The sequence below is a fragment of the Pezoporus occidentalis genome, unplaced genomic scaffold (assembly GCF_034315485.1).
Source record: "Pezoporus occidentalis ecotype Australia unplaced genomic scaffold, CSIRO_AGI_Poc_V1 ctg9, whole genome shotgun sequence".
NCBI classification, from domain to species: Eukaryota; Metazoa; Chordata; class Aves; order Psittaciformes; family Psittacidae; genus Pezoporus; species Pezoporus occidentalis.
Genome location: NW_026916262.1, coordinates 7,019,518 through 7,032,230, shown reverse-complemented (window position 1 = coordinate 7,032,230; position 12,713 = coordinate 7,019,518). Strand labels below are relative to the sequence as shown.

At 47.1% G+C, this 12,713-nt stretch overlaps 1 protein-coding gene across 1 annotated transcript; it reads left to right on the top strand.

The window, feature by feature from the left end:
- Positions 1-10,299: 10,299 nt before the first annotated feature.
- On the top strand, positions 10,300-12,560 carry FZD1 (frizzled class receptor 1). Its single transcript, XM_062605174.1, has one exon. The coding sequence runs from the start codon at positions 10,524-10,526 to the stop codon at positions 12,300-12,302; it is 1,779 nt and encodes a 592-aa protein (XP_062461158.1). The 5' UTR covers positions 10,300-10,523; the 3' UTR covers positions 12,303-12,560.
- The last annotated feature ends 153 nt before the right edge of the window (positions 12,561-12,713 follow it).

The following is a 12,713-nucleotide window of genomic DNA, read 5'->3' as shown; positions in this document are numbered from 1 at the left end:
ACATTTTGTAAGTATCCATGCTTTTGTCAAATTATTGGTGTAACTGAATTCCAGATAATAGAATTCAAGGTATAAAGATGAGATATATGGCCAAGGATGGAAGGGGCTTTTCAGGCTTTAAAAATGTCTTCACTGTGTTTCAAGTTTTGGTAACTTTTAGAGCTGTCACTCAACAACAGAGTGAGCAAGCACTCCATGGTGAAAACACCAGCTGTGGTCTATTTTATGCAGTTACCCCTCAATCAGTCATACATACCATAGCATTACTCACTCCATCTGAAACTCAGCCTGATCTGAAGAGACCAGTTCAAGCTCAGCAGACCTGACATTGTCGTATCTTCTCCAACAGAGCTAATGTATGGTTTTGGTTGTGACTAGACCTACCACTTACAGGGCTTCAGACTAATAAACCTGCTTTAATACAGAGTAGACAGAGTGGTTGGTTGGATCATAACCATTTTCCAGAACTGGATGACAGCACTGCATGAGTACTGTCATTGTGGTTCTCTTCAAAAAGCTCTGCTCACAGAGCAATATTTAAAATGTTTATCCCTAGAAAAAATATACTTGGTGTAGCCATAACAAGTGTTAGAATATCCTTTTTGCCTCAGAATTTCAGATTAGAATGTCTGTATTTAGCCAAAGGAGGATACCAGTAGAAATAAATATTTACTAAGGTGGTGATATTATTAGAAGGGCAGATCTTCATTCAGGAAGAAAAAGTCTGTCCTATATTTACAAAACTCAAATGAGATATTATAGACTAGTTATTCTGGGATACATCTGTCCAACTGTGGCAACCTGATTTTAAAGGGCTGATTACCAGAAAGAACAGGCACCCACAATTTTTACACATAAGGCCCCTGAAAGATGCTGGGACTGGGAGTATTCAAAGTCATTGGACTGTTTCTGTAATCATATCTCTACATTTTCTATCCAGCATTACCACACACTCTTTCTTTGACCTTGGAAACACACTTCATTTCTCCACATTTAAGTTCCTGCATTTAGAAAATGGGGATTAAGAACACAGATGGGAAGCTGCTCTAAGTTTATTGATATTTTCAGCTATCAGAGCTCTAATGGGTGGCACCATACAAAGGCAGGGAGTTCTTAACGTTTTATTGAAGTGATTCATTTTTCAGCTGGCCACATTGTTATACTGCAAATCTTCAATGAGAATGGACTTGCCAATTTGAAGAAACAACTGATTTAACTAAATGGTTTTTCAAAGACATGTAGAGAAATTGGTGCAACCCCATCATGGAGATAAATTTATATCAAGCTGAGTGCCTTGTATTGATTAAGCTTATGTCAGCAAGGAATCAACTTGCTAATTCCATGAAAGGCACTTTTAAACTGAAATAAGAGTGTCTATGCAGGGAGTTAGTTTAACATTGGCACTTTTTTTCTCAAATAAGACAAGCCTTTATGCCCCATATACTTAGTGCTGTGCTTTTTGAAAGAAAGGTGGGGAAAAAAAAGTAAGAGAAGTAGCGTAGTAGACATGGTAAAACTATATATTCTGTCCTTGGCACTATGAGCGCTATGCTGGCTCAGAATTAGGCTTGCTATGATTTGAAGCATCTTTAAGTATGCTGCTATTTAACACATTATGTGGGAACACAGTTCTGTCACAGTTTTTTAATGGCTCAAACAGTGCTGCCTGGCATATCCCAGAGATGTGGGTTCAAGGCTGTGGTTTCATGGCAGCCCAACTTCTACTACAGATCAGCTGCAACTATGACGTCTTTGTATCATGCAACCTAGAAGCCACAAATGCATCATTTGCAAGAAAGAGGGAAAAGTGCCTCCCAAAGCAGTTCAATAAACCCTTTTGCTTGCTGTGGCAGTGGTGTAGACAAAACTTAGGATAAGCTGCTGCTAGTCCTTCTCTGCCAAAAGGAGGACTCCAGCTCTTAACTGCCATCAGATACATACTTGGGAGGATATATGTGTAGGCACAGTGTGCTGTGTTGCAGACTTTTAAGCAAATATTTAAATCAGAGTCTCAAATTTTAGAAAGTCATGATGTATTCAAAGAAGCTATACAATTGTAAAGAACTATATTAATAGGAATCTAAAAAACAATGGCTTTGCAGAAATACCAACTTTGACCATCTTTCTAGCTATAAATGGCAGAGCAACAGACAACGCTTGACAGAATCACATCAGCAAAGTTCTTCCTGAATTTTAACAATTATTTCAACATTAATTGATAACAACACATAAGAGCCAGAAAGTAGACTTTCCTTTCCCGTCCCATTCTGTTGCTTTCTATTCAGTGTTCATTTTTAGATGCATATTCTCTCTCATGAATTAGTGACCTTTCAAAACTGAAGAGTAAACAAGACTTCATTTCTCTTACTAACCCGGTAGAGTACACAAGGATATAATTTCCCTTGCTTTCCAAGGATGTGACTAGACCTTGCTTCCAATGGTCTGACTACCACTGAGAGTCAAAGTGGGGAAAAGAGGTGTTTTCCTCTGAAAATACAGAAGCACATAAGCATGGAAGAATCTCCTGGATGTTACAGATTTAGACAGCTAGCTGTGCCTCCTGCATATGGACTGCTTCTTGCTGAGCAGACTTGAGGCTGAGGGTGTTGCTGCAGTGGTATGCTGTTGTAATGCAGCTATGGCTGCTGAGACCAGCCATCCCTGGCATTACTTGGATCAGTACAGTGTGAAACCTTGTGCGAAAACCTTGACAGACTCCATATTTGGCATGTGGCTGGCTGAAGAAAAGAGAGGACCTGGGCACCGAGATGACATGGCTTGTCCTGCTGCTCTCCAGTGCTGGGAACTCAGCAATAGTTTCCTTAATGTCAGCAATACCATATGGAAGTACACAGAACTACAATAACCATTCCTGCAGATGGTAAATGTGTGGCTTTCCACAGATAAATCCAAATCCACTAAAAATTACACAATCTTGTTAGTCACCATGGAAAACAAAGACATCATGAAATCCAGAAGCAAAGATTCCAGTGTGCAATAGCTTAATGTTCTGACAGAGGTAACGGAGGGGAGAGGCTTGAACACTTTGCAGTTGGGCTGTACATTGTGATTGTGTTATGCGGTACAGAATGACCACCTGTGCCAACAGGGAGTGAAAGTTCATCATCCTTAAGGTAATACTCACTACGGCGGACTTTGAAATTTTCCTGAAATAATTCTTTTAGTCCTCCTTGAAGACTGTGGGATCAGGCCCTGGATGGTTTATCTGGGGCCCACATGAGAGACCTGAAATACTGCTAGAGGTGCTGCAGTGTCGAGCAGTCGCTGTGCAGCCAGGCTCAGAGTGTAGGGGAAATGCTAACTAGAAAAGTCAGCTGCGGAATTGAAGGAAGGTCTAGAACACTCATCCTGTCTACCCTTAAGATAATTGCTTTCACACAACCAGCCCAAAGTTTCTGAAAAGAATTTACTTCAAAATACAGCTGACCCCTCCTATACGAAGAAGAATGTATTTAGGGGAGAAGTGCTTACAAGCAGATCCTGGTGGTGCATTCCTAAGTCTTGCTAGGCAGTTTGCCTCTGTTTACACTGGTTAAGTATTTAAAGCTATCTTTCTGAAGTAAAGCAAAAGCCCAAAAGGTTTTTATTTTTTGTAAAGTGAGAGTTGAGATTGTCCTTTAACACATGCAAAGTCACATTCCATGGAGAATGGTAGTTACAGGCTGCGAATTACTCCCTTCTCTGATCTGATCTCATCCTGCTCACTCTCTCAGTAATACTAATGGAGCACAGAAAAACAACTTTCCTCCACTCCATTCCCCAACCTCATACACAAACCTTTTCAATTTGTGTATCTTGAAATACTAATGCAGAAAATATGATCTGAATCTCATTTACATCAGTAGAAATGGGAAGTAATTTCTTTCAAAGGAATGTACTCAAAGCACAGCAAATACAGTGTGAGACCAGAAGTAAGAGCTCATCATGTAATTTCTCTTTGCATCACAGCCTCCACTTGCTTCCCTTGCATCCCTGAAATCAGCAGGTCTACTCCTGGGAGTAAGGATTGCCGGCTTAGGCCCTTAAATCAGCCTTTCTGTGTTTGAAGAACAAGAGAGAGTCTGTGTTTTCAGGCCCTGTATGTAACTGTAGAAGAACTCACTCAAGAAAGGGAAATAAAAAGAGAGTAAAAATGTTCGCATTCCCTCTGAACAAAATGAGCTGTGATCTGCAATTGCCCTTTTAAGAGTTGTGACTTCTTCTTGTTCTCCGGAAAACTTCTGGCAGCAGCAGCCAGGCTGCAGCCCCTGTGCCTCTCACCCCAGCGCAGAACATGTCAGGGAAGGCAAGCAACATACGACTTTAATTTGCAAGGGATCATCTACATTTCTTCTGAATAGAAAAGAAAACCAAATCAAATCTCCACATACTCAATCTATCTTGAATAAACAGCATTAAGGCAAAAATGCACTGGGTATTAGGAGGAAGAGACTCTTTGTAGTCTGCTTTGCACATACCATTTTTCCTTGTGCCTCTTTAAAGCATATAAAATCACTGTACTGGGGGGCTAACTTACATGAGTGTTAGTCATAGCTTGCCCTTTATTCCTAGCCCACGCTATGTGGTAGGAGTTTGTGTTACAATAGGTATCACACAGCAGGAGTAAATTACCACTGACTTCAGTGGCTACGGCTACATTTCCATTCTATTTCTCTTATTCCCGCAACCCCAAAATACAAATAAAAATACAATTTTTACCTAAACTGACAATCACAGACTAATACAGCCAATTAATGAAAGGCACTTATAAAGGCATCTGGGATAAATTTGAGGGTAAGATGACCTGGGCTACCCAATAGCAAGAGAATTACTTGGTATCTCGTCAAATGCCTGTTAGTAACCACTGCCTCTGCACCTAGATTCCACCTGGAGTACTGCATTCAGCTCTGGGGCACCAGCATCAGAAAGATATGGATTTGTTGGAGCAGGTCCAGAGAAGGGCCACGAAGATGATCAGAGGCTGGAGCACCTCTCCTCTGAAGACAGGCTGAGGGAGCTGGGGTTGTTCAGCCTGGAGAAACAAAGGCTCCAGGGAGACCTTAGGGCAGCTTCCAGGGCCTAAAGGGGGCCTCCAGGAAATCTGGAGAGAGACTTCTTACAAGGGCATGTAGTGGCAGGATAAGGGGGAATGGCTTTAAACTGAAAGAGGGGAGATTTAGGTTAGACATTAGGAAGCAATTCTTCACTATGAGGGTGGTGAGACACTGGAACAGGTTGCCCAGAGAAGCTGTGGCTGCCCCATCTCTGGCAGTTCAAGGACAGGTTGGATGGGGCTTTGAGAAACCTGGTCTAGTGGAAGGTGTCCCTGCCCATGGCAGGGAAGTTGGACCCCGGTGATCTTTAAGCTCTCTTCCAACCCAAACCATTCTAGGATTCTATGAGTCTGCAATGACTTTCTGAGCACTTGGCTATACAGCCTTGAGATCCTTCACTGCAGAAAATACTCTGGCTGTTGACTGCACCATCACCTAAGGTTCATGGTCAGCTCCTACTGATTTTCTTTGCCAGTCACTGCATGTGTTTGTTATTTTTGCCAGCGTAGACATACTTCCAAGAGTCTTCTAGGTGTTCCAAGAAACAGTCAATGTCCAAGATAGGCTTTTAAATTTTAAGGATTTTTTTCTTATGGCAGGACTAAATCCATGAGATGCTATGGCCCATGGCCCTGGGGCAGATGGCTGTGTCATTGGCATGTTGCAAAGTGAAAAATATAGTACTGTGCAACTGTAAAAGCTGCTCAGGAGTCTTGTCCAGACACCTTCTTTCCAGAATTTTGGTCTGTAGACCTGTGTGTAGCTTTAATTTGGCAGTGTAAGGGGATACCTTATTTCACCTTAAAATTTAAGGTATACAACACTGTAATCACCTCTTCTTCATTTCACTGCTTTTACACTCTTTGTACTGATTTTTCAACAAGCATCACTTGTTGATGTGTACTGCCAGCAGGGAGAGCCAGCCCACCTGAGCTGTGGACCTGTACTGTCTCATCTGGAATCCTCCACTCCAAGAGACTTCATGAATTTAGTATATACACTGCTGACCACCACAGGTTCAATATACATATTTGAATCCCTCCCTCTACTGAGCTACCGAAAATCCTTTCTTTCCATACAGAACTAATGTCCCTGCCCCCCAAAAATATTAACTATCAGCCAAGACTCATGCTCAACATGAGAAAAAAACAACTTTTAACTTGTCCCACTGTTATGATCTTACTTTTATATCCTTATTTGACATTTAAGTAATGAAATCTTGACTCAACTAAAAAGCTCATTATCTGAGCATAACTTTTGCTTTAATTTGATGGACAAACATACATTTATGTTATTACCTGCGTTCAGATTTTATTCGTCTGGGTGGTCACTAGCCCTGCTACAAATATAGTTTGTAGTGTACAGGAGCCCTTCTAGAGAAACAAGTTTTCCCTAAGTGTTGTGGAAAGGAAGCATTCATTCTAACCTATTTCTGCCAGTCACTTATAGGAAAATAAGAAAATACTGTAACTACTTTCTGCTTTGTTTCTTTCCAAAATTAAAGATTTAGAGAGCTGCAAATCTTTTTTGGCTGAAGATTTGTGTCCCCCATTTCCTGTAACAAGTAAAATCAGTACAAAACAGCACCCTGAGGACAACAGCAGAGTAAGGATGCTACTGGGATATAACACACGAGGACAAAACTCTTCCACCTGCCAGAGTGGCTATTGTAACAAGTAATATGAGCACATAGTTTTGAAGTAGAACTGAAATTCCTTTTAGGGTACTATTTTAATGCTCAAATTTTGGTTTCTTTTAGAATGCAAAATTGTATTTCCCTGGCAAGGAAGAGTGCCTGTATTTTAAAGAACACACTGTAAGAACATGATTACTGTTGTACTGACCCAAGCAAAGGTGGCATCCAGTCCAGTCTCCTCTCTCCAAGTCACCTGTAGCAGATATCTAAGGATTCATTAAAAGAACAAGGCAGTGGCAGTCTCTTGTGGATATGATGTGCAGTACTGGGGTTACCCTGGGAAGCATTATTTTTTATTAGACCAAGATATATAGGTGGAAAAATGAGACAAACTTTTGGTCATATAAACTTTTATTTGGGTTAGAAATGGCAGATTTCAGCTAAGAACAGCTGCTTAACATTTACTAATATACTTATTAAGACACCTTGGAAAGGAAGAAGATTGTAGCTTTACAACAGAGAGGATATTAATGATGTTAATAACGTTAAGGATGGGAGAAAGGGGGGCATTTACTAGCTAAGCAAAAAGACTGTTGATCTGTAGAGAGATAAGCGGGGAGAGGGGTGGGGGAAGCAGAAGGAAATGATAATGTACTATCAGATCAGCATCTCTATTGCGTCCCAGGTTTGGGGTGTTGGGTGGAGTTAGGAGATCTAGTTTCCATCCTTGCTTCTGTGGGACAAGTTCTGTAGTTTCCCTTAAGGATCAGGTCTGAAAGGAGAGAGTGAGAATGTTCTGTTTTATGAGAAACACTCCCTTACAACAGCACAGTATTTTGGTCTGTGAACAGGGTCTCTGGAAGTTCGTGCTGGTGCTGTGTAGTCATTTTCAGCAGCAAAGCTACCAGGAAGGCAGCATGCACAGGGTGAAATACATTACAGTCCTGAAACTGCAAAGTAAGACCAGAGGATGATGGTGGTTTGATGGCAGGTGGTTTCAATGCTGTAGATGGGCATCAACACATTTTGCATTTCTTGCTCAGGCAGAGTTTTAACTGATCTGGTGTTGTGGACCACAGAGCATTATGCTTCTAATGATGAGTTTTGTGGTTTGGGGTGCTTGAGATGTAGGACAAGTACTTCTGGGAAGATTCTTTCCACAAAGGATTTTCTTCTGTTATGTGAAAAATCATTAAACAGTTAAAAACAGTGAGTCCTAGGAACTTTCCTGAACTGACCAGCTCTCAGCCCTCATTCTTTCCCCCAAAACACTCCCTCCATTCCCATTCCCATGTTTTTCTGTCTGAGCTGGTTTCACTGATACATCCTTATCTAAACTCTAAGTAGTTATTCTCAAGTTGCATTTAGTTTTAGTAGTTACTGCTTCAGAACAAAAGAAATAGCCCAGAGAGCTGTCTACTTTTCCTTCTATACCAGTTGGTCTGAAAATAGCTTTTATTGACATATGCAAACCTTGTCCTGTATACACTGATCTTTCTCCTAGAACAATCTTCTGGCTTTTTGCACACAGCAGCTTAGAACAGTGACTTTGCAGTATTTCCCAGTTTTGGAAGTATTTCTAAATACTTCAAATGCAGACCCCAAAGACTCAATTTCAGCCAACTGATGATGGACTTAGGTGTCTTAATTACCTTTCCTGGGTTGTGTGATGCATCCTCAGGTCTGAAGACCACAGGCAGAAAGCCATGGATGCTTCCTGAGACTAGTTAGAAATTCACTCTCATCTTCTATGACAAACAGCATGTGTAATACTTGTTCCTATCTAAAGATCCAGTGTTCAATTGTTTTAGGATGAATAGGAAAACAATACTGTAATTTAGGGCTGAATATAAATTAGGTTTTGTGCTAGAAAGGAGCTAGTAATTTTAATTACTGAAGTAGATCTGAAGAAGAAAATCTGTAACTTAAAACTGTAAACACAATATGCAAGGAATCACTTTTTTTTTCCTCAAAAGATGGGAAAAGATTATAATTTGTGCATATCATTTTGAACTGCAGTCCTCTGAGAAAAGAGTTCTTCACAGAACTCTATAAGCCTCAGTAAACGAGGACATCAGCAATTGGCATATTTAAGATTGTACCATTTCTAAACATGATCCTGCTCCTGCCATCGTTACACAGCATAGATCTTGCTATTAATTAGTTTGAATGTGGGACAGCACTGCTGGGAGGAAGAAAGTGGCCTAAATAGCAAGGTCCAAATTTTATCTGTAGCTATCCAAGAAATACGGATGTCTTTTATTAACCCTTGCCACCTATGACAGACAGAAAGAAATGCTGGGCTTGTTGTACTGCTAATGGATTTTGCAGCTCATTAGGGAATAACATGGAAAGGGTGGGAGCATGCTGCAGCTGGCCAGAGAAGTTTCAGACAGATGTGAGGACATTCAGGTGCACGTCGCAGTGGCTTGGTTACTGCACATTTGGAGAATGTGGTGGGATTCTCCTCCTCCTGCTCTCCAGGAGCACAGCTTTGTTATTCTTACTGAATTGCACCAAGTACAGTAAATCCCCCCCATTCAGCCTCCATCATTTTTCCAAGCAATGCTTTTGGGAATGCACCAACAGGACCTCCGCTCTGTGTGAGCAGTGGGGCTTTACATGCACAGAGATGGCCACTGCTGGCGGTCACTGTGTGCCCATTCACCCCCTCCCCAGAATATAGCGTTTCAAGAACCTGATGGGAGGTATTCACAAGTCATGAAGCATTCATCTGAATTCAGCTGGAACAGCTGCCCACTGGGCAGAGGGAGGAACTGGAATCTGAAAGCCCTGTTGAGGCTGCTGCTGTAGATGTGAGACAGTCGCACATAAAATACCACAGTAACTCCGTAGCGAGGTACTTCAGGCGTCTCTGGAGGCGAGTTTGGGCCACTCGCACATAACCGGTTGCGTGTGTCAGTGGTAGGTACCATCGCGGTCTCTGCCTTCAAACCGCTGCCGCTCCTGCCCGCGCCCAATTTTACTGCCGTAAACCTGCCCTCTGCACCTCCGTCCCGCGAAGATGCTCCCCGCTGCCCACTGCACCCCCTTGCCCGACTTCCCCGCCCCCCGCCAACCCTGCCCTTCGCTATGGGACAAACATCGCCCTTCCCAAGCCCCAGCCCTTCCCGACTGCGAACGGGACCGCAACGAACCCCCCTGCTCTTCCGCCGGGGGAGACCCGTGAGCTCCGCTGGGACGCGCACTTCGCTGGCCTCAGCTATCGTCACCACGGGGGAACCCAAACCCGCCCCCCGGGACAGCCATGACCCACGCGGTGCCGACCGAAAAGGCACGCCCCCCCCCCCCCCCCCCCGACACCGCACCACAGCCCCCCTGCCACGGGGCCCCACTTCCCCCATCTCTCCCCTTCCTCCACCGCCGCCGCCTTTGTGCAGGGTGCGGGGCAGCCCCGCGCCCGCCTGCGCCCGCCTCCGGGTGAGGCGTTGGGAGACGGTCCCTTACGCAGGAAAGTTCGGCGTCGGTTTCAAGGCTCCTCCCTCCCGGTGAAAGGCAGACTGCGGGGCGCCTGGAAACCGGTCGGAGGGAGCGCGGCGCGGCGAAGCGAGGGGCGCGGGCTCGAGGGGCCGGCACAAATGGTCAGGCGGCGGCGGCGGCGGAGGTGGCGGTGGCGGTAGTCGGAGGCGCGGCGGGCGCTGCCGCCGAAGCGGGCAGAGCTGCGCGCCGCAGCCGCGCGAGTGGCGGCCGGGGCTGTCCCGTCTTCTGCCCGCCGCTCCCTTCATGAGTCGCAAGTTCGGGCCGGGAGGAGCAGCAGCGGCAGCGGTGGTGGGACGGCGGGAGCCCGACCGGGCAGGCGGCACCGACTGAGCATGGCCGAGCGGCGCGGGCCGGCGGCGAGCGGCGGCGGGGCAGTAGGCGAAGGGCGGCGGGCGGCCGATGGTCGGTGCCCGTGGCTGCCGCTGCCGGTGCTGCTGGTGCTGTGGGCGGCGGTGCTGCCGGCCGGGGGCCAGCCGCCGGCTCCGCAGGACAACGGTGAGCGGGGTATCTCCATCCCGGACCACGGCTACTGCCAGCCAATCTCCATCCCGCTTTGCACAGACATCGCCTACAACCAGACCATCATGCCCAACCTGCTGGGCCACACCAACCAGGAGGACGCGGGACTGGAGGTGCACCAGTTCTACCCGCTGGTGAAGGTGCAGTGCTCGGCCGAGCTCAAGTTCTTCCTCTGCTCCATGTACGCTCCGGTGTGCACCGTGCTGGAGCAGGCCCTACCGCCCTGCCGCTCCCTCTGCGAGCGGGCCCGCCAGGGCTGCGAGGCCCTCATGAACAAGTTCGGCTTCCAGTGGCCCGACACGCTGCGCTGCGAGAAGTTCCCGGTGCACGGGGCCGGCGAGCTCTGCGTGGGGCAGAACGCCTCCGAGCGCGGAACCCCCACGCCCGCCCTGCGCCCCGAGAGCTGGACCAGCAACCCTCACCGAGGGGGCACCGGCGGCGGCACCGGGGGTGCGGGGCCCGGCGAGCCCCGGGGGCGCTTCTCCTGCCCGCGGGCACTGAAGGTACCCTCCTACCTGAACTACCGCTTCCTGGGGGAGAAGGACTGCGGGGCGCCCTGCGAGCCCGGCCGACTCTACGGTCTCATGTACTTCGGGCCAGAGGAGCTGCGCTTCTCCCGCACCTGGATCGGCATCTGGTCTGTGCTCTGCTGCGCCTCTACCCTCTTCACCGTCCTCACCTACCTGGTGGACATGAAGCGGTTCAGCTACCCTGAGCGGCCCATCATTTTCCTCTCGGGCTGCTACACGGCAGTGGCTGTGGCCTACATCGCCGGCTTCCTTCTGGAGGAGAAAGTGGTCTGCAACGAGCGCTTTGCCGAGGACGGCTCCCGAACTGTGGCACAGGGCACGAAGCGGGAGGGCTGCACCATCCTCTTCATGATGCTCTACTTCTTCGGCATGGCCAGCTCCATCTGGTGGGTCATCCTCTCGCTCACCTGGTTCCTGGCTGCCGGCATGAAGTGGGGCCATGAGGCCATTGAGGCCAACTCCCAATACTTCCACCTGGCCGCCTGGGCTGTGCCAGCCATCAAGACCATCACCATCCTGGCCCTGGGGCAGGTGGACGGAGATGTCCTCAGTGGTGTCTGCTTTGTGGGCATCAACAATGTGGATGCCCTACGGGGCTTCGTACTGGCCCCCTTGTTCGTCTACCTGTTCATTGGCACCTCCTTCCTGCTGGCTGGCTTCGTGTCCCTCTTCAGGATCCGGACCATCATGAAGCATGACGGCACCAAGACAGAGAAGCTGGAGAAGCTCATGGTGAGGATAGGCATCTTCAGTGTCCTTTACACGGTGCCGGCCACCATTGTCATTGCCTGCTATTTTTACGAGCAAGCTTTTAGGGAACAGTGGGAGAGGAGCTGGGTCACGCAGAGCTGCAAGAGCTATGCCATCCCCTGCCCCAACAACCACAGCAGCCACCACCCACCCATGAGCCCCGACTTCACTGTCTTTATGATCAAGTATCTCATGACCTTAATCGTGGGCATCACCTCGGGCTTCTGGATCTGGTCCGGGAAAACACTGAACTCCTGGAGGAAGTTTTACACAAGGCTCACCAACAGCAAGCAGGGCGAGACCACCGTCTGAGACCACTGCTTGCCGTGATGGGGGGATGGCAGGCGGGAAGCCGGCTGGAGGACCGGGGCTCTGCCCTGGGAAGCGGCTCCTTAGCCAGCCTGGGCAAACTTTGGGGAAGGCCCCATGTTTGGGGCCGCTGGGCTTTGCCCTCCCGGCTCTGCTCAGGCAGTCTCCTATAGGAAGTGAACGCACTGTCAGGTTGGGGGAGAGGGATGTAAATAGCCTCTGTAAGATTTTGTAAGTATATTTGTATTTAAATTACAAAAATCTCGCTTTTTTTTTTTTAATTATTTAGGACACTTTTAACCTGTTTGCGGATTTTGCTTCCTTGCCCCCGTCTGCCCCCTTTTTTTATTTAAAAGAAGGCGTTGGGTTTTTATTTCGTTATGCAGGATGAGAAGAACTGCCGGTAAGAGAAAC